The 24,642-nt window shown below is 38.5% G+C and overlaps 1 protein-coding gene across 2 annotated transcripts in view; it reads right to left on the bottom strand.

Annotated features, from left to right (window-relative positions):
• Window positions 1-12,258: 12,258 nt before the first annotated feature.
• PIWIL1 (piwi like RNA-mediated gene silencing 1) overlaps window positions 12,259-24,642 on the bottom strand; it is a 29,125-nt gene continuing 16,741 nt past the window's right edge. For both annotated transcript variants that reach the window (XM_058281210.2, XM_004455887.3), the window contains 7 exons: window positions 21,601-21,801; window positions 20,963-21,066; window positions 19,478-19,548; window positions 19,180-19,333; window positions 15,521-15,646; window positions 13,276-13,423; window positions 12,259-13,115 (listed from right to left, as the gene is read on the bottom strand). In XM_058281210.2, coding sequence (XP_058137193.1) covers window positions 12,999-13,115; window positions 13,276-13,423; window positions 15,521-15,646; window positions 19,180-19,333; window positions 19,478-19,548; window positions 20,963-21,066; window positions 21,601-21,801 — 921 coding nt within the window. In that variant the 3' untranslated portion in view covers window positions 12,259-12,998. The remainder of the gene's footprint in view (window positions 13,116-13,275; window positions 13,424-15,520; window positions 15,647-19,179; window positions 19,334-19,477; window positions 19,549-20,962; window positions 21,067-21,600; window positions 21,802-24,642) is intronic.

Consider the following 24,642-nt stretch of genomic DNA (forward strand, 5'->3'; position numbering starts at 1 on the left):
GTTGGCATTTTGTCTTAGTTTGGAAACTGTGTTACTACTGATGCAAGAATATTAAAATACTACCATTAACTACAGTCCATAGATTAGGGGTATTTCCCATAAACTACCCTATTATTAATTTAAAAAAAAACAACTTTATTTGCAGATGACATGATTCCATATGTAGAAAGGCCCAAAAAATCTACAACAAAGCTTCTAGGGCTGATGAATAAGTTCAGTAAGGTGGCAGGATGTAAGATTAACAAGCAAAAATCAGTAGCATTTCTGTGCACTAATTACACACACTCTAAGGAAAAAAATTCATTTACAACAGCAACTGGAAGAATCAAATATCTAGGAATAAACTTAACTAAGGATGTGAAGGACTTGTACACAGAAAACTACACAACATTGCTAAAGAAAATCAGAGATGACCTAAATAGACGGAAGAATATTCCATATTCATGGATTGGAAGACTAAATATCATTAAGATGTCAATTATTCCCAAACTGATTTATAGGTTCAATGCAATCCCAATAAAGTTTCCAGAAACATGTTTAACTGAACTGAAAAAGCCAATCATCAAATTTATCTGGAAAGGTAAGGAGCCCTGAAGAGACAAAAACATCTTAAAAAGGAAAAATGAAATTGGAGGAATCACACTACTGGACTTTAATGCATACTACAAAGCTACAGTAATCAAAACTGCACGGTATTGCACAAGAACAGATATACTGACCAATGCAACTGAATTCAGAGATCAGATATACACACACACATATTTGGCCAACCAATATTCGGCAAGACCACCAAGCCCACACAACTGGGACAGAATAGTCTCTTCAGCAAACGGGGCTTGGAGAACTGGATATCCACATCTGAAAAAATGAAAGAGGTTCACCATCTTACTCCCTATACAAAAACTAACTCAAGATTGATCAAAGACCTAAATATAAGCACCAAAACCATAAAGCTCCTAGAAGATAATGTAGGGAAGCATTTACAAGATCTAGTAATAGTAATGGTTTCATAAAGTTTACACCCAAAACATGAGCAACTGAAGAAAAAATAGATAAATGGGACCGCCTCAAAATTAAAAACATTTATGCTTCAAAGGAGTTTGTTAAGAAAGTGAAAGGGCAGCCCACTCAACGAAAGAACATATTTGGGAACCACCTATCTAATAAGGGCCTAATACACAGCATTTTAAAGAAATCTTATATCTTGAAAAAAAAGACAACCCATTTGAAGAAGGCCAACCACACCAGGGAGCCAAGAGTGCCTACAACTGAAAGCAAGAGAATTGCATTGAGCGTCCATGTGGAATCTAAGCCCCTCTTGATATAGATGTGGAGTAGACACAACCATTCTAAGGTCCACAGGATGGAGGAATAGAGTATGGATTAGAATGGACTCAGTGATATTCTATTCATGAACTATTGTGATTGGTAATCAAAGAAAATATGGCATTGGTGTGGAGAAAGTGGCCATGGTGGCTGCTGGGGGTAGGGAGTGGGAGGAAGAGATGTGATGTGGGGGCATTTTCGGGACTTGGAGATGTTCTGGTTGGTGCTGCAGGGACAGTTACTGGACATTGTATGTCCTCCCATGGCCCGGTGGAATGTGGGAGAGTGTGGGCTATGGTGTGGACCACTGACCATGAGATGCAGCGGTGCTCAGAGATGTATTCACCAAATGCAGTGAACGTCTCATGATGATTGAGGAGTTGGTGTTATGGGGGGAGGAGTGGGGTGTTGGGGTGGGAGGTATATAGGGACCCAATATTTTTTGAATGTAATATTAAAAAAATAAAGACAAAAAAAAAAGGGGGTGGATCTATAAGGTGGATGGGGGAGGTTTGGCAGCAGACTGGGGTGATGGGTGTGCAGCAAAATGAAAGGCGTCAAAGATGCTGGAGTGCATGAAAGGGGTTGGGGGGTGGGTTGGGCTATCTGTAGAGCTGGGGTGAGGGCTCGAGAAAGGAACAGGTGAACTCTGAGGAGGTGGAAGACTGTGAGAATACAACTGTAGGAGTGTTCTTTTGGCAACTATGGCAGGGGAGGGTCACTTGTGCAGGGTTTCAGAGGGGAAGGAAGGAATGTATGAAGAAAGATGCATCTGGGGCATGCCTCCATGGAAAACGTGTTCAGGTGGTCATAGGGTATTATCTCAGTGGGTGGAGACCCACATAATAACTAACAAAATATTAAATTCCCATTCTGGGGAGTCCTGCTAAGTTCTCTAATAGAGTGGCAAGAATCTCTACAGAGTACATAGGCAGGGCCTAATGGAAGAAAAGAGAACAATATACCAAACTTTCTATATTAATGCTTGTACTTATAAACCTTATTCTTGTGAAATTGAAACTTAGCCTAATAATATACATTACCTAAGAGTTACCTCCTGAAAACCACCTTGTTACTCAAATTGGCCTCTAAGCCTAAACTCAGCAAATAACCGCACTACAGTGCCCCTGGGGTGGGACACGACTCCTGGCGATGAGCCTCCCTGGCTCCCAGGGATTAATACCAAGCGCCAACTGGTGATGCATCTGGAAAAAGACCTTGACCAAAAGGGGAGAAAATTAAATACAAAAGTTTTTACGGCTAAGAGATTTCAAAGCGAGTCAGGAGGTCATTCCAGAGGTTACACTGATATATATCTCAAGCAGTTCTCACTAACTGCCACAGTAAACAAAACCAAAATAGGGATGCTCCTGAGGGCTCTAGAGACATCCTAACACTATATAGGAGGACACTCAACCCCATGAAGTCAGCACTCCATCAGTGGACCTTATCTTGGAATATATGATAACCTCTTTCCCCACTGTAACAGAGTTAGGTTCATTTATAATTTCCCTACACAAGATTCTTCTAGCCCTTTTAGTTGAACCTATACTTAGCACTATACCCTTAAAAATACATGTCCCAGAGACTTAAATCAGTCTGTTCAAGTGCCAGTTGAGCCCTGAGTCTCAGCAGAAATGCAGCCAACACCTACTCTCCAGTTCATCAGACTCACCCAGGTCAACAAAATGATTATGATGGACAATGCTTATCCCAAAAAGCAAACAGTATCTACAACTGAAAGCAAAACAGTTCCTTCCATCAGCCTCATAAAGTCTAAGCCTCCTCTCAACTGGAAGCAGAGCAGGCATCATCTTCCACAAACCCGCAAGACTGAGGAATGAACAAACATGAGGAGGAAATGCAACCATGGACCAAAGTAGACTGCTTGTTATTGTAGTAACAGAAGAAATTATAACGTTGATATAAAGATAGTGGTTACCAGAAGTTCTGAGGGGGAGGGAAGAATATGTGGAACATAGAACACTTTTAGGACATTCGAATTGTTCTGCTTAATTTTGCAATGACAGATACAGGTCATTATACATTTTTTCAAAACCTATAAAATAATTGTATGGTGCAGAGTATGAACCATAATGTAAACTACTGACCATTGGTTAGTAGCAATGTTTCAATATTTGTTCATCAACTGTAACAAATGTACCATACTCTTGTAAGATGTCATTAATAGGGGAAAATGTGAGAGGGGGATGGGGTATATGGGAATCCCCTATATTTCCTATGTAACTTTTCTATAACCTTAAACATCTTTAAAAATAAAGTTGAAAAAAGAAAAAAACACAGAGCAGCGTAACGATTAATCATTTGTATGTCTGACCATGGAGCACTGGGTAGGTTTATTAATGCTTTCTGTAAAACATATTATTTATCATATCTTAATTAATGAAGGGTGAAACATAACTAACCCAACTTTTTCAGGATTCTATGTTACAGACAAAAATAATTTACCATTGTGTGTAATATGGTATGATGACATGTCTATTAACTCCTTCCAATGTTCTCACATCTTGCATGATTTTGTATCCACATTTTATATTTTGTATTTTCTCCTTTTACTACATCTTTCAGGATGAAACTATAATAAAGATTATATATGAATTTTTAAAATTTCACAAAAAAGAGACTGGATGAGCATAAAGGACAATTTTAAAGACTGCAAAGAAAAGTAACAGAGCTTATGGGAATGAAAGACCTGTTGGACGAGATTAGAAATAATTAGATTTGGAGAAAATATTTGGAAACCATATATCTGATAAAGGTTTGATTTCCATTCTATATAAAAAGATCATACAACGCACCAATAAAAGAGCAAGCAATCCAATTAAAAAATGTACAAAGACTTAGACATTTCTCCAAAGAGGAAATACAAATGGCCAAAAACATGAAAACATGTTCAATATCACCAGCTATTAGGGAAATGCAAATCAAAATGACAATGAGATATCATCTCACACTGCATAGAATGGTCATTAATAAAAAAAAAAAAGTGCTGGAGAGGATGTGGAAAATAGCAACACTCCTTCACTGTTGGTGGGATTGTGAAATAGTGCCACCTCTGTGGAAGACAGTTTGGTGGTTCCTCAGGAAGCTACGTATAGAACTGTCATATGATCTAGCAATTCCTCTACCAGGAATATATCCAGAAGACCTGAAAACCATGACATAAACAGGCATCTGCACACCAATGCTCATAGTAGTGTTATTGACAAATGCCAAAAGATGGAAACAACCCAAGTGTCTGTCAACCAATGAATGGATAAACAAATTGCGGTATAAACGTATGATGGAATACTATGCTGCTGTAAGAAGAAATGAAATTGGGACACATATGATAACATGGATAAATCTTGAAGACATTATGCTAAGTGAAGTAAGCTAGTCACTAAAGGACAAATATTGCATGGTCTCATTAATATGAACTAAACAAAAAGAATAAATGCATGGGGTTAAAACCTAGAGTACAGGTTATTAGGAGATAGGAGGCAGGCTGTGAAGGAAAACTGATGTTTAATGAATGTAGAAGTTTTAATTAGCTTGACTGTAAAAGTGTGGAAATGGATAGAGCTGATGGTAACACATTATAGTGAGTAGCAGCTGGTTTATAAATGGGATTGTGGCTGAAAAGGGTGGTTTAGGGATGTAAATGTCAACTGAAAGCAAGCTAGGGACTGAATAACAAGTGAACCCAGACGTGGGTGAGAATTGTGGTTGGCAGTACAAATGCAAGAATGTCCTTCTGTGAACTACAGCAGATGTACATTACTATCACAAGTCATTAAGAATGTAGAGAAGCATAGGGAAAATACAATTAATGTAACCTATGGACTATAGTTAACATCAATACTGTAATATTCTTGCATCAATGTCAAAGATGGACTGATTTAATACTAGCAGGGCATAGGAAAAATACACCAAATGTATGTGATGGACATTATCTCATAATCTGTAACAAATGTTCCACAACCAAGTGATGTGTTGATGAAGGGTTGTGGTATGGGAATTCTATGCACGTGTATGATTGTTCTGCAAGTCCACAACTTCTGTAATAAAAAATATACATATTTAAAAAATACATTAGAAACACATGACAGATTTCAGTTACTCAAAGACACAACTAGTGATTTCAAGGACAGAACATCTGAACTGGAAAAGAAAGAAGAGAAAGAGAAAAGAATTGAAAAAATGGAACAGAGTCTCAGGGAATTGAATGACAATATAAAATGCTCAAACATATGTGTTATGAGTGTCCCAGAAGGGGAAGAAAATGGAAAAGGGACAGAAAGAATACTTGAGGAAATAATGACTGAAAACTCTTCACCCTTATGAAGGACATAAACATCAATATCCAAGGACAATGCACCCCAAACAGAAAAAATGCAAAGAAACCTACTTTGAGACACCTACCATTTGGAATGACAAATACAGAAATAAAGAGAGGCTCCTGAAAGCAGCAAGAGAAAAGCAAAGCATCACATACAAGGGAACCTCAATAAGATTAAGTCTGACTTTTCATCAGAAGCCATGGAGACAAGATGAAAAGTGGTATGATGTATTTCAGGTACTGAAAAAGAAAAGAAAAACCCTGCAAGCCAAGAATTTCGCATGTGGCAAAACTGTCCTTAAAAAAATGAGGGTGAGTTCAAAGTCTTCATGAACAAAAATTGAGAGAATAAAAAAGACCAGAATTACAAGAGAAACTAAAGGAATGCTGCAGCCTGAAAGGAAAAAGACAAGGGCAAGAGACTTGGAGAAGAGTTCAGAAATGAAGATTACTAGAAAGAGTAAATTAAAAGGTAAAAAGACAGACAATAGTACAATATGATAACAAAAAGCGAAAGGACAAAATGGATGAAATAATTCTTTTACAATTATAATATTGAATGTTAACGGCTTGAATCCCCCAAGCAAAAGACACAGACAGATGGAATAGATTAAAAAAAAAAAAAAAAAAGAGCCATCTGTTTATAAGAGGCCCACCTTGAAATGTAAAGACACAACAGGTTGAAAGTAAAAGGTTAGAAAAAGATTTTCCATGCAAATAGCAGCCAAAAAAGAGCTGAAGTAGTATCAACTAATATCAGACAAAATAGCTCTTAAATGCAAAACTGTTAAGAGATGAAGATCATTATCTATTAACAGAAGGGGCAATTAACCAAGAAGAAAAAATGACAATATTTATGCCCCTAACCTGGGTGCCCCAAGATACATGAGGCACACACTGGAAAACCTGAAGGGAGAAATAGATGTCTCTACAATAATAGTTGGAAACTTCAATACACCACTCTCAGCATTGGAGAGAACATCTGGACAGAGAATAAGAAACAGAGGGCTTGAGTAATATGATAAATGAACCAGACCTAACAGATATTTATAGATCATTACACCCCAAAACAGCAGGATATACATTCTTTTCAAGTGCTCATGGATCTCTCTCTAGGAGAGACCATATTTTGGGTCACAAGACAAATCTCAATAAATTTTAAAAAACTAAATTTATACAAAAGACTTTCTCTGACCATAATGGAATAAAGCTAGAAATAATGGATGGAAAAAAGAAAAATTCATAAATACATGGAGATTAAACAACACAATCTTAAATAATCAGTGGGTCAAAGAAGAGAATTCAGTAAATATCTTGAGATGAATGAAAATGAGAACACAACATATCAAAACCTGCAAAGACAGTGCTGAGAGGGAAATGTATAGCTTTCAATGCTTATATTAAAAAAAGAAGAATGGAGTGGGTATAGCTCAGTGGTTGAGCACTGCTTTGCACGCACAGGGTCCTGATTTCAATCCCCGGTACCTCCAAAAAACTAAAACTAAAACTGAAGACCTATACAGCTGGAGGACGTAGAAAAAGAAGAGCAAACTAATTCCAAACCAAGCCAAAAGAAAGAAATTGTAAAGATCAGAGTAGAAATAAATGAAATTGAGAAGAAGAAAATACAATAGAATCAACAAAACCAAAAGCTGCTTCTTTGAGAAGATCAACAAAATCGACAAATCCCTAGTGAAAATGACAGAGATAAAAAGAGAGAAAATGCAAATAAATAAAATCAGGAATGAGAGGGGAGCGGACATTACCACTGATCTTGAAGAAATGAGAGAGATAAGAGGATACTATGAACAACTATATGCCAAAAAGTAGACAATGTAGACGAGATGGACCTAGTCCTAGAAACACACCAACAACCTACACTGACCCTAGAAGAAGCAGAAGACCTCAACAAACGAATCACAAGAGATTGAAAGAGTCACGAAAAATGAAAAGCCCAGGATCAGAGGGCTTCACAGGTGAATTCTACCAATCATTCAAAGATAATCTAATACCAATCTTGCTCAAGTTCTTCCAAAAATTGAACAGAAAAGGACACTACCAAATTCATTCTATAAGGCCAATATCATCCTAATACCAAAACCAGATAAAGATACTATGAAAAAAGAAAATTACAGACCAATATCTCTAATGAATATAGATATAAAAATCCTCAACAAAAATATTTGCAAACCAAATCCAAAAGCATATTAAAAGAATTACATACCACAATCAAGTGGGTTTTGTATAAGGCATGCAAAGGAGGTTCAACACAAGAAAACCAATTAGTGTAATGAACCATTATCAATAAATTGAAGAAAAACCATGTGATCCTCTCCATTGACACAAAAAATGGCATTTCATAAAATAAAGCATCTTTCTTGACAAAAACCCTCTAAAGATATGAATAGAAGGAAGCTTTCTCAATATGGTAAAGTACATACATGAAAAACCTACAGGTAGCATCGTACTCAATGGTGAAGGACTGAAAGCTTTCCCACTGAGACTGGGAACAAGACAAGGATGCTCCTTGCCACCACTGTTATTCAACATTGCAGTAGAAGTTCTAGCTGTAGTAATTAGGCTAGATAAAGAAATGAAAGGCACCTAAGTAGGAAAGGAAGAAGTAAAAATTTCACTATTTGTGATGATATGATCCTTTATCTAGAAAATCCTGAAAAATCCACAACAAAGCTACTAGAATAGAGGAGTTCAGCAAAGTGGCAGGAAAGAAGATAAATATGGAAAAATCAGTAAGTTTCTATACAGTACTGATAAGCAATATGCAAAGGAAAGAAGAAAAAAATTCCATTTATAACAGCAAATAAAAGAATCAAATATTTAGGAATAAACTTAAACAAGGACATAAAGAACCTGTAATCAAAAACTACGAAATACTGCTAAAAGAAACCAAAGATGACCAAAATAAAAGGAAGGCCAATCTGTGTTCATGGACTAGAAAGCTAAGTATTGTTAAAATGTCAACATGATTTATAGATTTATAGATTCAACACAATTCCAATAAAAATCCCAACAGCCTTTCTTTGCAGAAACGGAAAAGTCAATTATCAAATTTATTGGGAAGGGTAAAGGGCCCTGAATAGCCAAAAATGTCTTTAAAAAAGAGCGAACTTGGAGGAATCTCACTTCCTGACTTTAAATCATATTACATAGCTACAGTAGTAAAAATGGCATGATACTGGCATAAAAATAGATTAACCAGTGGAACCAAACTGAGAATTCAGAAATAGACCCTCATATCTATAGTCACGTGATTTCTGACAAGGCAGTCAAGCACTCCCAGCTGGGCCAGAACAGTCTATTCAACAAATGGTACTGGATATCAAAGCACCAGCAATAAAAGAATAAATAAATGGGACCGCCTCAAAATTTAACACTTTTGCACCTCAAAGAACTTTGTCAAAAGGATGAAAAGGCAGCCAGCCGACTCAATGGGAGAAAATATTTGGAATTCACATACCCGATAAGGATTTAATATCCATGCTATATAGAGATACTATAATTCAATAATAAAAAGACAAACTGCCCAATTGAAAAAGGGGTAAAGTGCTTGAATAAACGAATGTCCAAAGAAGAAATACAAAGGGTGAAAAAACACATGAAAAAATGTTCAACATCACTAGCGATTAGGAAAATGCAAATTAAAGCTACTGTGAGGTACCATTTCATACCCATTGAAATGGTCAATATTAAAAAAGCTGGAAAATTACAAGTGTTGGAGAGAATGTGGAAAGACACGAATGCTTATTCGTTGTTGGTGGGACTGTAGAATGGTACAGCCACTGTGGAGGACTGTTGGGCAATACCTAAGGAAGTTGAATATACTTGCCAGGTTACCCAGGAATACCATTACTAGGTATATATCAAGAACTGAGAGCAGTGACAAGAACAGACACTTGCACACCAATATTCACAGCGGCATTATTCACAATTGCCAAAAGATGGAAACAACCCAGGTGTCCACCAACCAACGAATGGATTAACAAATTGTGGTATATATACAATGGAAAATTATGTAGCCATAAGTAGTCGTGAAGCATAAGACAACATGGATGAACCTGGAGACATTATGTTGTGTGAAGCAAGCTAGACACAAAATGACAAATACTGTACGGTTGTGCTATTATGAACTAAATATACTCAAACTCATGGAGTTTGATTATGTTATAGGTTACCAGAAAACAGAATGAGGGCAGAGAATGGAAAGCTGAGAGTTAATCTGTACAGAATTGGTAAAGAGGTTGTTTGTAAATCATTGAAAATAGAAATAGTGAAAGCACATCATGATGTTTGTAATAGCAGAGCTATTAAATGGGTATGACAGTGCTTGAAAGGGTAAGTTGTGTATATTAGAAGGAAAGCTAAAAAAATGTAACATAGTGAAACTGCATGAGAAATACAAACATGGGTAATACTGCATATGTAAGACTTTTTACAAAATATAAACTAGACAGACAAAAAGAATAGTAGCTACGTAGAGAGAGAGAGACTGAGAGGTGATGAGCTGGGGTGGCTGAGACAGTTTCCCCGTGCAGCCGACACTTCAGCTGAGACCTGAAGGGGCTGCAGAAACACGAGCAGAGGCCCTGGGCAGGCATGGGCCAGGGCACCTGCAAACAGCCAGAAGGCCAGAGCAAAGGGACTTTGAGAGGGCATTTTCCTATAGGCAGCCTAGCAGGACCAAGCAGAGGTGTAACATGTTCACTCTGGTTCTTTTGTGGGAAGAGAGACCAAAGGCAGAAGGGCAATGAAAGACAAAAGAGCCCTTTGTGGGGCTACTTCACTAACTCAGGGGAGCAAGGGCAAGACCAAGTGCCAGGAAGAGTGGCTGGGTAAATTCTCAAGGTAGAGCTGGTAAGAGTAAGGACTCCACAGTGGGTTCAAGTTTTTGGACTGAGCAGCAGGAGGGCTCCAGGGAAACACAGTATGTCTTTGCACATGTGAAGTTTAAGGTGGTTATTCAATCAGAGGTTCTCAAGCATGCTCCAGGACCTCTGGGGACCCCTGAGATTCTTGTCGGGTTTTGTGTGATCAAGACTTTCTATAGCTATTTGCCTTTTCACTCTCAATCTCTTACGCACATACAGCAGTGTTTTCCAGAGGCTTTGTGACATGTGATAATAGTATTCTGACAGTTAATGGACGTGGGCTTATTTTAATTTTTAATTTCTAATAAGGTAAATATAGACACAACTCACATGAACAAAGCTCTTTGGGATCTTCAGTAATTTGAGAGGGTTATGAGACCAAAAGGTTTGAGAACCTGTCAAGAAGACATACACTTGGAGATGGTGAGGAGGCTGCTGATTCTGTCCCATTCACGTTTTAAGAAACCTGGAGCTCACTCAAAGCTTGTGCGCTTTCTTTAAAGAGACCAGTGGAATGGTCACTTTTACCCAAAAACCGATTTACCTTTAACAAGTGGAGTGGACATGCACTGTGTTTCTGTCCATTCCCTTCTCTGGCTGTGGGGTCAAAGTTCCCCTCTGAAGACCTGCTCCAACTCCCAGAAGAAGCCATTTCTACCCCATCACTCCAGGGCAGGCAGCATGGGACCCAGGTCCAACTATCAGAGCAGGACAGCCCTCGGGTTTGCTTCAGCCACTGAGGAGGTAGTGTTCTTCACTGGGATGGAGATGAAACACTAGACTATTAAATGGAAGCTTTTCTCCTGACAGACATAAACATCACCCTATTAAATGGAAGCCTTTTCTCATGAAAACCAAAGCAGAAGGAAGTAGAACCAGGTGAGACGGAGTCCCAAAATCATTTGGTCACCTAGACACTATATACCTTCTAAACTGTTATTTGCCAACATTCCCTGATAAATCCCTTGGAACGTGTTTAATAGATCACGTGGCCTCACCCCTGGGGACATTCTGATTATTTGGGCCTGATTTGGGACCCACGAATCTGTATTACCACAAAGCAAACTAAGGTTAAGTTTGGGATGAGTAAGATAATTGCAAAAGATGCAAGTAGGCTCAGGAACCTGGGCTAACAGCCCAGGGCAATGATAACAGCAGTTATTAGCACAGCTACTAAAAGGAAAATAAAATGGTTTTCATTCATAGTACATTAAAGTGAAAAGCAAAAGGTACTTAGACAGTGAGACCAAGTACGACAGTGCGAAGACAAGCCCCTACACTGACCTGCATGGATGCAGACCAGAGCTCCAGCAGCCTGTGTGTGCGCCATTAACATTTACACACATTACAATTATAAGCAATGTTCAAAGACCTTCAATGTTCTGGCATACAATTCACTGATTTCAAGCCTGTTTTTCGCATAAGTTCCTGTTAATTCCTATAAACATGCACATGTAAATGACACAGGTTTCTTAGCTTGCATTTCCTTACAAACTATGGCTGCTTATTTGTATTTCAGGTGGCACCATTTCCTAATGTAATTTTACTCTGATGTTAAAATTCACAAATGACACTAATTTACCTTTTTAAATGGAATCATATCCTTTTGACTTGACTAAGAGTAGTCTCCCATAGTTTTAAAAATATATTAAATGGAAAGAAAAGACACAATTTCAGTAAGAAAACTACACACTGTTAGTGAAATAAGGTAACAGTTTCTTGAATTTTATTTTATAAGGAACAGAATGTCCCAGATGCAAAACAAAATAAATAAAATAGTGTTAGTATAGATCTTGACTACCTGCCTCTTTTGTTAAAGAGTCTTAAAATGCTTCTTTGGACATAAATTTAAAACTTCTCAACTATGTTTTTATCCCCATTAACCCCACAACAAACAAACAAAAAAATAAGCATAGTTTCCCAAGGAATCTCACACCTTTCCTATACCTTGTATAGGTTATTTAACGGTAACTTTTATCTTTAAAATATAAGTGTTATTAGATACACAAATAAAACCCTACTTACAACTGTAGTGAGGTTCTTACAATATGCCTTTTCTCTCCTTTAAATTTGAAATTTAAAATAAATATTTCAAAAACAACCTTAATCTACATTTACAAGAATTCCCTCACTCCTGAATGTATTTTCAATACCCAATACTCAAATAGTGTTAAGTGCCAGTTTATAGTACAAAGTAGGATCCACATTTTACCAAACCAACAGAAAACATCCTTACACCATACTTTTGAGGGGCAAACAAGATAAAATATAAAATCTTAGTTTTACCTATAAAATAAGTTAATAGCAATATTAGAAATAGACTATCTCCTAATCCTCTTCCCAAGTTTCACCTAGAAAGATAAGTTAAAAAAATAAAAGCTTTAAAAAAATCCCAAAGTTTGAATTCCAAAAAGAAACAGCTACATCTTCTCTTCTTCCATCGGTTAGAGGTAGTAAAGGCGATTTGAGAGTGACAGGTTGGGTTCTCTGTGAATACTCTGGCCAACAAGGAACGCCAGCTTGTGGGCATACTGGCAAGGCGCAGGAACGCGAATGACACCCTTTATTGGAAGGAAAAAAAAAGGCTCTATTACTCTAGATCTAGCTTCTCTAAATTGTAAATCTCTGTATTGACTACAAGCTTTTTAAAACATAGCAATTCCGTTTTGAAAAGTTAAATCTCATGGATGTGAATAAACACCAACAGATAAAAGTACTTACTGGCCAGTTATAATATACATGGCATAGCTTGTAAGTTAGCCGCTGTATGTGGTCAGGTTTCAGGCCACTGCTGTCATAGATAACATTATAATGTGTGGGAGAAACACTACCACTTCTCACCGCCTGGCTCACGATAAAAAAATCATACCTGGAATTGCAAAACACACACACATGTAAGCCATATCTTTTTAAAAGCTAAAATTAAGATGATTTGAGTTTCAAAATGAAGAGATCTTGCACACTAATGCAAACTAATCCATTCAAGATGTAATGCGCTGCTTTGAAGTTCAGGAACTTGTTATTCATGATCAGTTTTGGAACCCATGTGTAAAGATGTTTAAGACACTAATACTATTTCAATCTCAGGTATTTCTCATTGATGTCTCAAACACCTGCTCTAGAGGTAACAGCTGTGCAGACACTAATGGCTCTGTTTCCCACCTCCATACACACGAGGGTTAAGGCACTAGGCAGAAACAGAGCCCCATTAAGGCAGCAATGGGGGGGGCGAAGGCATCTGATGAGATCTAGTTTTAGGGACTATTATTCCCAAAACATGATTTTATCACAGAAACTTTTCCCATCTTGCAGTTCACACTGTTATCTACTAACAAAAGATCTACTTAATTTTATTAAGGAATTAAAGCAAATCTTTAAGGGGAAGCAGAGAACACGAAAGACTAGACACAGAATGAGTCTAAGTCCTGAATGATAAAACAAAAACCAACTAGAACAAAAATGAAGGTACAGAACATCAGATTTGTTCATTTCCTTGGTATGAATGGAACATTAATCCAGAGGTATAATTAGGCCTACTAAAGATCTAAGGAAATGAACTCTGCAATTTATTATGTCTATCAAAACTAATTATAAAATCAGAATTGATCTAGAACAGAACCTACAGGTTTTTTAAAAATGAGAGGTTCAGAAATGTTAAATAACTTGCCCAAAGGAATAGAGAAATCACAACAGAGGTAGATTCTAAACCTTAGTTGCCAATTTAAGCACATATCCTTCAAAGTGCTGGTCATTAAAAAATTATTACAGTATTCCTTAAAAGTTGACTACTCCAAGCATCTGAATAGCAGCAGTGGTTGTTAAGTTTTAAACAGTATCTCATTAAAGGTAATCAAATTTGTCCTGCTGCATAATTCACCTTGAATTTTACCCAGTTGGTTTAAGTCTGCTATGTCTGCAGGTCAACTCTGCACCTGAGAATTGGTGATCAGAGCAGCAATCACATTACAAGGTATCCAGGGGCCATTCTTAACAGTTCTAGAGAATCTGGCAGATGAATCTGCTGCGGTAATTTGTTTGCTAAGTTGTTTTGTTCTAGGCTGGCCATCCCCTTTGGGCTGCAATCTGAAATAATGCCAGAAATGACATCTGCCCAAGTCAAAAGTCCAAGGCAATGCATCTCAAAACAAGAATTTCTATCAATATCACAAACAGAAGTAAAATCCGTATTCTAGTATCACACATGTTCATACAAGGAAAAAGTGTTCCCTATGTAAACTCTGCACCTATGCCACCACTTCACCGTGCTTAAAGGGGCTCCAGAACTGTGCATCATCCTAACCAAGTACTCCATGAGCAACATTAATTTGTACTGCCAGTGAGCTGTCATCGTGAACTTGACTGACTGCGCTGTACGAGCCGCCCTTCCTCTCCCTCTCCCAGAAGGGTTTTTGAGGAACTTATTGAGTAAAAATGAATCAATTTGTATGTGCTGAGGCTGCTACACCCATGCCCGGCAGTGTGCCCTGGTTCTAGCTGGCATGTTCCTTTTCTCACAGTAGAGTGTGAATTGCTTATGGCTTATTCAGAAGCTACTCTTCTCCTCCACAACTGTGTTTCAGATGATACTTTTTAACATTTGGATAACCACTGCATTTACAGGCTAAAAAAAATTATTAGAAAATAAGAATCTGTGAATGAGCTTAGATATGTAAAAAATGCAAAAGCAACCTAAGCAGTTCTTGACCTTTGCATATGTAATTAATGCCACAAAAATCCTCTTCCCCCAAAGAAAAACTGCACAGAGGAACTTACATTTGTAGTTTCAGACACTAAGAAACCATGGGCTTTAGAAAAAATATTAGAGAACAAATTAGCTGAAGTTCACGTTTATAGAAAGAAATGTATAAGGACTAAAAAGTGAATGTGTTGAAGTTGATAAATACAGCAGTCATGCCCCCAAAAAACAAAATAGAACAAAGTCTCCATCTCCTCATACAGAACTTACCATTCTGGTCTGGTGACCTCGACATCAATAACTGTTCCAGGAAGTGGATTTTGAAGTCTTCCTCCAGACTGAGCAAAAAATCTGGCATTCACTCGTTTCTTCACCACAATTACTGTTAATCTTGGGCTTAAAGATGATGATGAATGTAACTATATTGAGTCAGTCTTAATTTCAGGACATTGTATTATTCAGACATTGCTACGCTGTCTGAAAGGACACTTCCCCCTACTGCTCCCACACTGTATACTCTACACAGGTTGTGCAGGAAGAATAGGAATCTTCCTCTTGACAGCACCGTCAACTTCAGGAACTGGAAGGAACCATAGGTGGGACAGACAATGAATGGCCTTTAGATGCACTTTGACAACACAACAGAAGGCGCCTTTCAGAGGAGCTCCCAACTTACACCACTCTCCAGGGGACATTTTCCACCAAGTGGGAAATAGGATGTTCACTCTCTACTCTACTCAGAGATAAATTAATTTGAGTAGTGTCAAAATCTAAGCTATTGCTTCTAAAATTTACTGGTTGACAATATAGCAGGGGATATATGTCAATACACTATTCCAGGAGAAATAGTTTGATCTCCACAATTAATATTTCATTAGAATCTCAAGACTTTTTGTTCTGTGTGGACCCCCCAGGAATGGCTTACTCACCCCTCAGCCTACCATCCACTGAATATCACAAAACTACAAAACTCCTTTTTCATCCTTTCACTCGCAACTCAATTCTTCAGTTGGCTTTCCTACATAAAGAGCGATAAGCCTTGAACCAGACACTTTCCCCCAGTGTGAACTTTAAGCTCAAGAGTAAGTTAGATCTATGGTCTACAAGATGCCTTTTGGTTCTACTGAGGCTGGTCCATATGCTGTCTGCTTGAACACCTTCACACCCTTTACTACCCATCTCTTAAAGGGTCACCTCAAATCACTGAGTAAATCACTGAGGACCTGTCAAGTAAAAAAAGTGTTCCATAAACATGACCGGCATTACAGCCTCCTTTTCTCTCATGCCCTTTCCCAACCAGAACACTAGCACCTTAATAGCATTAAGGCCATTTTCCCTTCACACCACGAAGCTGCGGGCAGCAGTGTGCAGCAGCAGGCTTTACCTGTGGTACAGACCTACTAATGTTTGACTCAGTAATTTTGTTGATGGTTTTTTCAGTGAAAATTAAGTATAGTAGCTAGTTCACATTACACTGACTAAACTGGTCAACACTGGAAACTTCTCTTCATTGATAAACCTAACTGAGCTCCTTCATGGTAGTAGTAGCCAAATACAGAAGAGATAGGAAAGTGATTTTACTTAAATGAAGGGAGGATGCTTTTAGAAATATCACTCTCCTCCCAGGTACAGCTCTATTGCCACTCTGCCCAGCTGAAACAGCTCTGCAGCTAACAAATCCACAGCAAATGAGCAGAAAGCCTCAGGACCCATGGTTTCAAATCATTTGCCACTTAAAGAGATTACATTCAGAGTATGTATATGGCAATGGATCCCCCTGGAAAGTATCAATTTCAGGAATAAAAAGACACAAGGTGGAAAATCTAATCCTGTAACACTGCAAGAAAACTGGTAAAAGAACAAGTCACAAACAAGCTATGTGCCTTTTTTGTTTTTTCAAAACCAAACACTCTAAATCAGCTAATTCATGAGGCATCTTCATAAAAGGTTAAAAGCAAAATTCCAATGAAAAATCAAATATTGTGGTACTAATGATACCTAAAGTTTCCATTTTTACTGTGGCAAAGAATTCTCAGATACTATTTTACTTTTTTATACAATTTTGAGCTTTTTTCTGAAGAATTAGCTACCATTAGTTGAGTGCTTATCAGATACTGTGTGAAGCACCTTAATCATGTTCTTATTTCAACCGGCTTATTAGGTGTTTCCCCAGTTTCACAGATAAGGAACATCTGGGATTAACCCAACTCTGATTTTAAGATATACTGCTCTTGACCTCTACTCTCTCCTGCCAGCAAATACCAGCACAGTTCCCAGTTACATCTCTTCAATGCCCCTGCTTGGATACCCATTAGTCCAATCAACCAGCTTGAGACCCCTTCCTTATAACAGTGCATATCTGGTAGCTCAAAAAGGAAAAACCCCTCCCCACTCCACCCCCAAGTCTCATACCAGGCTCAGGACCCCCAGACTCTGTTTCCTGACAACCATACTTTCCAGCTGGGATCCCCTCCTGCTGGGAATCACACCCAAAGGACTCCAAGAACCGGAGATGCAGGCACCCAGTGTCTCAGCCCAAGAAGTAAGACAAGCTTGCACATGGCCCTGCTCTTCACTTCCTGATGATTTTTTTTTCTTTGGATAAGAGAAAAAGGCAAGGAACACTGGAAAACACTGAGGGCTTTACACTGAAGGATGACAGCAGCAGCCCATTTAGACCTTCAACTCCCTGCCTCCACACCTCCCCATATAGACAGAAGAGTTAAAGCAGAGAAAGCATAAAGTAGGAAAGAACTTTAACCTTAATTTCCAAAGTATTAAAAATATTAAGCTTTTTAATATGAATGCAATAACTTCACAAAAAGACTTAAAGAAAACCATTGACTTGCTCTGAGAAATTAATGGCATCTATCTCATTAATATTTCCTGTGTGTGTGGGGGGGGGTGCTTTCAGAATGAAGCTAATGCTGACCCTGGACATCTCCTTCAATTAGTTGGCCAGGTAGAGAACTAAAAAACAAGCTCTTGATGCCCACCACAAAGGCCACATAAAATCAAACCAAGCTCCAGACATCGGCAATGACTTTAAAAATCCCCTATCTCTGTTCTAGTCTAAATTGAAACCAAATGCTAGCTGTAAAGGCCTAATAAAAACTAAGCAGTGCTTCCATGTGCATTTGCAAGGACACACAGTCCTCCCAGATTTTCTAAGCATCTTTAGACTTAATTCTCAAATCTTTATTATGCACCATACCCCTAAAAGAACATGTACTCAACTGACAATCTGATACAAACAAATATCAAAAGGTAAACAATGTCACTTTCTAAAGCAGCTACTTTGAGATGGATTTACTCTTTGCTGCCAAATGGGACTAAGTTATGCCTGCCAGAAAATGGAGGAAGGCAAACCCAATCCCAATCGAGGCTTAAAGGGAACAAGCATGGCCAAATTCAGGCACAGGTCACACCATACATGGTGCCCATATCTTCTAAAATGAGGAAGACAAAACCATTTCCTTTTATGAGACTTGCCAACCATCACATTGGTCAAGTACTAGTCCAGGCATGCTCACAAAAAAAATTAAACAAGTGTTCATTGTACTAATGAGGTCTAAAAAACTAAGCGGAGATTATGTCAAAGATGAAGTTCAATAAACCAAACCTGTGGACTCATACAGATGGTTTGGAATAACTGGTTCCTTTCACTTCCAGGCCTCAGGGGAGGAAGGCAGACAGACCAGAGTCACCAAAGTCTTAATCTGTCACTCACTTGTTCCACTTGATATTACCCAGCCATCCCCCCATCACCAGGAAAAGGACCAAAGGGAAAACTTTCCCCCCTCCCTCTTCCATGACCTCCAGCCCTATTGTACCAATCAGGCTAGTTCTCACTTATCTTTTCATCTTGTGTCAAAGATAAGAAGGTGTAACTTTATAAAAAGAAAATGCTTTACAATTTGCATGCTTACTTGTAACCTCTACCAACAGATTTTAGGCAATCCAAAAACTGTGGTACTTCATAGTTAACCAGCGTTTTAAGCTGACCATCTCCAACACCATCCCGGTACACAATAATTCGACTAGGCATGTATTCATTGCAGCTATTCCAAGCCCTCAGAGCAGCTGAAAGACAGTCAGAAGAGTTGTCAATGAATTGACACAATAGAAAAGGTCTGTTTCTCCTAAATCCTAGGCACGTTTTCCAATAACATAACTATTAGGATACTTCTTGAAAAGACCAGAATGAAAACACTACAGAAAACTCACCTTGCAAGCAGACCTTCAGGCCATCAACTAGCTCTTGTCCTCTGTCTTGAAATACACAGCGAGAGAACCAGCTATTCAGAGAAAAATGTGACTAAGGTGAGAATCAACTATCTAGACAGTTTTCCTTTCTGAATTATTCTATGATAGTTATTTTGCTTTTGTCATTTCATGGTCTTCTCTAACTTCCTTTAAAGACACCTGCTAATATCTCCAAATACTTTAATGAAACCTTTAACAGAACTAGCAAGATACAGTAAATCCCTTATAGGCATTACAAACTACGTTTTCTTTTTATTATAAAGCTATACTATAGTCCACCTGCTAGTGAAAAAATGAAATGTAAACCATAATACCCACAGATGCTTCCTAGGCCAACACCCAAACACGCAGAAGCACATACTTACTGTTATGCTCCTGAGAAAGCATTAATCATAGATTTCAGTTTTCTAAGAGATAAAAGGTCCTGAAACATACCAACTATTCATATAAACAGATTAATGTGCCCTCCATTTTTGTTTTCTCCTATTCTTGGTAATTTCCTTAGTTCCTAGAAAAGCACTGAAGATATAATTTCACTATGTTGAAATACAAATGCATCAACAAACCAAAGAGATTTATCAAAATGAAATCAATGTGAAAATCTGAGATTACATTTCAGTGGCCCATAACAATTACTAAACACAGTATGTGTTAGGGATGGTCACCTTTAATGAGATGCAATATAAATAATTCTAGAAAGTAAGATGACAAGCAATTTGAAGACTGCTGAGTGAGGGCCTCTGGAAACTTTAAAAAGGTAGGGTAGTTATGAATTATTTTTCTTTCCTAACTCTTTGCTAAGGTTTCTAACAGAGAAATAAAGAACCAAAACAACTCCTGTGATTTTCAGACCATCCCCTGGACAACAGTCCCTAGATTCATGTCTTCTTTTGTCTAATAGTTTGAATTCTCTTAACCTGACAAAAGTCCTAGTACCTTAAGTGCTCACTCCCCATGTGTATCATGATTGAGGAGTCAGTGAGAGGATGCCCAAACACTGCTACCCACTGAAGATATATAGGCATGTGCCAGCCAGTGGGTTCCAGAAGCCATATGTAGCTACTGGGCATTCATAATAGAGCTGGCGTGAACTAGAAAAATAGGATCTAAGTTTAAACTTTTTAATAGCATCTTGGAAAGATAATATTTTGGATATACTGGGTTAAAAGGTTTAATTTCAACTCTTTTCTTTTTTAATTTTTAGTGTGGCTACCAGAACATTTAAAATTAGCTATGTGACTCCATGTTTCTATTCCACAGCAGTGATGATGGCAGAAAGCTACATTTGAAGATAAAAGCAACAAAATACAAAGCTGTTCTGGTCTCCACTGCCTGATCTTTTCACAATTGTTCTAGAACCAGCTCCTTTGTCTGCTGTCCTGTTTAGCCCAAGTGCCAATCCCAGCTTAAGAGCTTTGCCCAGTTCATCTACCAAGTCTCACTCACCGGGTCATCCCTTCATTGATGCTGGCAACAAATCCTGCAATTGACCTCCGTCCAGCTGTGGTATCGTGGTAACAATCGATGCCAACTATCATCGCTAGCTTTAGCTTAAATAAAAAGTAATATAATTTTAGAGAAAGAGAATATTAGCAACATTTAAAAAGCAAATCTATGGGACGTGGACATGGCCCAATGGATAGGGCGTCCGCCTACCACATGGGAGGTCCACAGTTCAAACCCCGGGCCTCCTTGACCTGTGTGGAGCTGGCCCATGCGCAGTGCTGATGCGTGCAGGGAGTGCCATGCCACACAGCGGTGTCCCCTGCATAGGGGAGCCACACACGCAAGGAGTACACCCCATAAGGAGAGCCGCCCAGCGCAAAAAAAGTGCAGCCTGCCCAGGAGCGGCACTGCACACACAGAGAGCTGACACAGCAAGATGACACAACAAAAGGAAACACAGATTCCCGGTGCCACTGGTAAGGATAGAAGCAGTCACAGAAGATCACACAGCAAGTGGACACAGAGCAGACAACTGGAGGGGGGTGGGGAAGGGGAGAGAAATAAATAAAAAATAAATCTTAAAAAAAAAAACAACAAAAAAGCAAATCTATTTTTTCTTCCAGTTAAGTCAAACTTACAGGCATGTCGACCCTCCACAGCTCTCCGCCCATCTTGCAGTTCATCTGCAGGGCAATCTTGGTGGCGATGGCCATGACAGTCTGCTGTTTGCCTAAGGTCCGGGCTACCACACACTGGCTTGGAGTAGGGCAGTCTGTGCATAAGTATTTTTTTATAGCATCGTACTTGTCCTTTCGATTACTAGACAACAAACAGACAACCTAAAAACAAAATGTCCCCATTACCACAAATAAGAGTTGATGATTAAGTTCAACGAGAGGACTGGACACCAAACATACCTTCGTGTATAAATATCAAACACAATCTACTTTACTGTTCATTTCTGCCTTAAAGCTCATCAGAGTGGTATCAATAATTTTTAGACACAGGTTATATGCAACTGAGCGACAGATGCTAACCAAAGAAAATCACATTAAGCAAACATCTCCAAATTGAATACCATTTAATCTTGAGAACTTAAACATACTTTATTACCAGTTCGGAATAATTTAGATATACATACAAAGTAGGGAAACACAGTGATAATTTAAAAGTCAACAAAAGAAAGCCAAGCATAGGGATTACCTCGGATTTTCTAAAATGCTCACGGTTTCGACGTACTCACAATCCATGTAGGATCATGGTTTTTAAACTTGTAACATCTGGCTTCAGAATTAGATCAAACTGTGAACTTCCTAGAAGTCCACGGACAACGTGCGGGACAAAATAAACTGCCTGATCTAAATGTACTCCCTACCCAAATCCTGAGGACCCAGGTTTAAAATTTTCAGAACTGAATCCAGCTCCTTCACTCACGACTGTACTCTCTATCTTATATTCCCAGGTTATAATTTCTACAGTATCCAACAAAATCATTTCCCACCTAGGGTGTCTCTCCATTACTCCAGACAGCAAGGCAACAGGAATCTGCCTGTAGCCTTTAGGGCTGGGATGAAGGGTTTACAAATGAACAAATAGAGGAAGTCAATCCTTTCTTAGGTTCAAAGCAATGTAGATATGTTACTTTTAAACTTTATCTTTGTCACATTATCGTGTAACCTCTCAGAAGCTAAAGGGGGTAGGGAAAATTCTTTAAAGCACTTAATTTCTCTAAACTCATTGCTGTCTTCAGAATATATTTTTGTGAATTTCATTACACATAAATACAGAATCAAGGAATGCATTTAGTTTTTTTCTTTTCTTCTGTTTTCTTATTTTTTCTTTCTAACATTTTCAGTTATTAAAGCAAAGACAGTTTCCTAATAGTCACAATCAGTTAAATATCTTAATTATTTACATGTGAATCAAGTAATTTTCCCTATCCCACTTTAATTTGTCTTCTATCATCATCACAGGTAATTTTCGTCTTACTGCTTAATTTTAATCTCTGTTGTCTTACAATGTACGTGTTCCCCTAGCAGATCTATATATAATGCTACAGGTATAAATAGAAACATGAATTCATTGGACCACTATGTGTTAGCCACTACAGTTTCAGGTTACAAAAACAATAGATAAAAACAGGGATAAAGATATCATCAACCAATTAGGTCTCTTTTGGAAGCTCAACTCAGCTAAAAATAAAAACATCTGAAATACCTGTCTTGCAGGATCCCAACAACCAAAAAAGGAATACTCAACTTGGATAACTGAGGAGAATTTAATAAAGGGACTGTTCGCAAAGCAGAAACAATATAGGACCCCTCCTCCTTCCCTGGAGCTGCAAACCACAAGGAGTGTGAAGGGTACTAGGCAGGCCTGGGAAGGGGAGCAGTGGAAAGAGAGTTCTTCCAGAGCTATGGCTTTCAAGGCTGCCAACCAGCAGCTGTAGACCCACCATCTTCAAGTAAATTTCTCTAACCTCAGTCTCCTCCCATTTTCTTCCAGTACGGAATAGGAAGTCTTGAGGTCATAATTCAAAGAGCTTAGGCAGAGACTGAATGCAGAAGAGATTCTGTGCTGAATGTGGTTAAGATCTGGCCACCTAAGTACACTCCCACTGAATCCATGACACCATTTTGCTATATTATGGAAGGTATGTGGACTTACAAAAACCAAGGCACTGTTTCTTATGTGTATGAAGGGTACGTTCTTGATGCAAATTAAAGAACACTGAGAAAATATAATAAATATCACTCTTGATAGAATCTTGGGGTGGGGGGGGTGCGTTAGAGAAATCTCCAACAAGTTATAGCTCTTCTTTAAGTCAAAACCTTTTGCCAGACAAAAATACTGGTTTAAGATTTAGAAAGGTGGGGAGAAGAGAGATAATGGGGTGTGTAGAAAGCAAAAAGTGACAGGACCTAAAGCATTTCAGCTATGAAGAAGCCCAGGTTACATCCACATGGACATTTTGTGTACATCGTGAATAAGGCAAAAATGATGACAACAGGAAGTATCTGACAGCCTAAAAAGTCTCTCTTTGGAGACGAGTAGATGGTTTTCCTTTAAATAATCAATCAAAACATTAACTCTACATTTCTCCTAACCCCAGTAAAACTGTAGATTGCCTGAATCTGAGGACTTGGTTGCCATCATCAGTTAGCAGCAGTTAATGTGACTGAACTCTTAAGAAGTATGCCAGGCTTCACCAGCTCATCAACATTTCAGAAGAGCAGTATGGCTAGAAACTATTGTTGCTATCATGACCACCCAGTTTTGTCAAATAAGGATATAAAACCAGAAACACCTGCCCAAGATCATGCAATTGGCCAAGCCTGGAAATGAACCTAGAGGTGTGGCTTTACAGCTTCAGTTTACATATTAGATTTAAACAAAAGATAAACCGACAGATATCTAAAACTCAGATTACAGATAAAAATAATCTACCATTCCTGGATGCCTCCATCGAATTTCCCCTTCAATTCCCAAGCCTCTACATCTGCCTCAAGCATTCCAGGCGGCAGTGAGACTCCACAGACGTGAACATGACCTTTCTGGATGGGCAGGCAGCACCCATATACCCTCAACCCAGCACATTCAAAACCAGAAGGGAGAAAGAAAGCTCAGCAGAGTGGGTTCATGTTCAGGGGATCTGAATGCACAATGACGGCGGCAAGCTT

This window comes from Dasypus novemcinctus, chromosome 19 (genome assembly GCF_030445035.2).
Source record: "Dasypus novemcinctus isolate mDasNov1 chromosome 19, mDasNov1.1.hap2, whole genome shotgun sequence".
Lineage (NCBI taxonomy): Eukaryota > Metazoa > Chordata > Mammalia > Cingulata > Dasypodidae > Dasypus > Dasypus novemcinctus.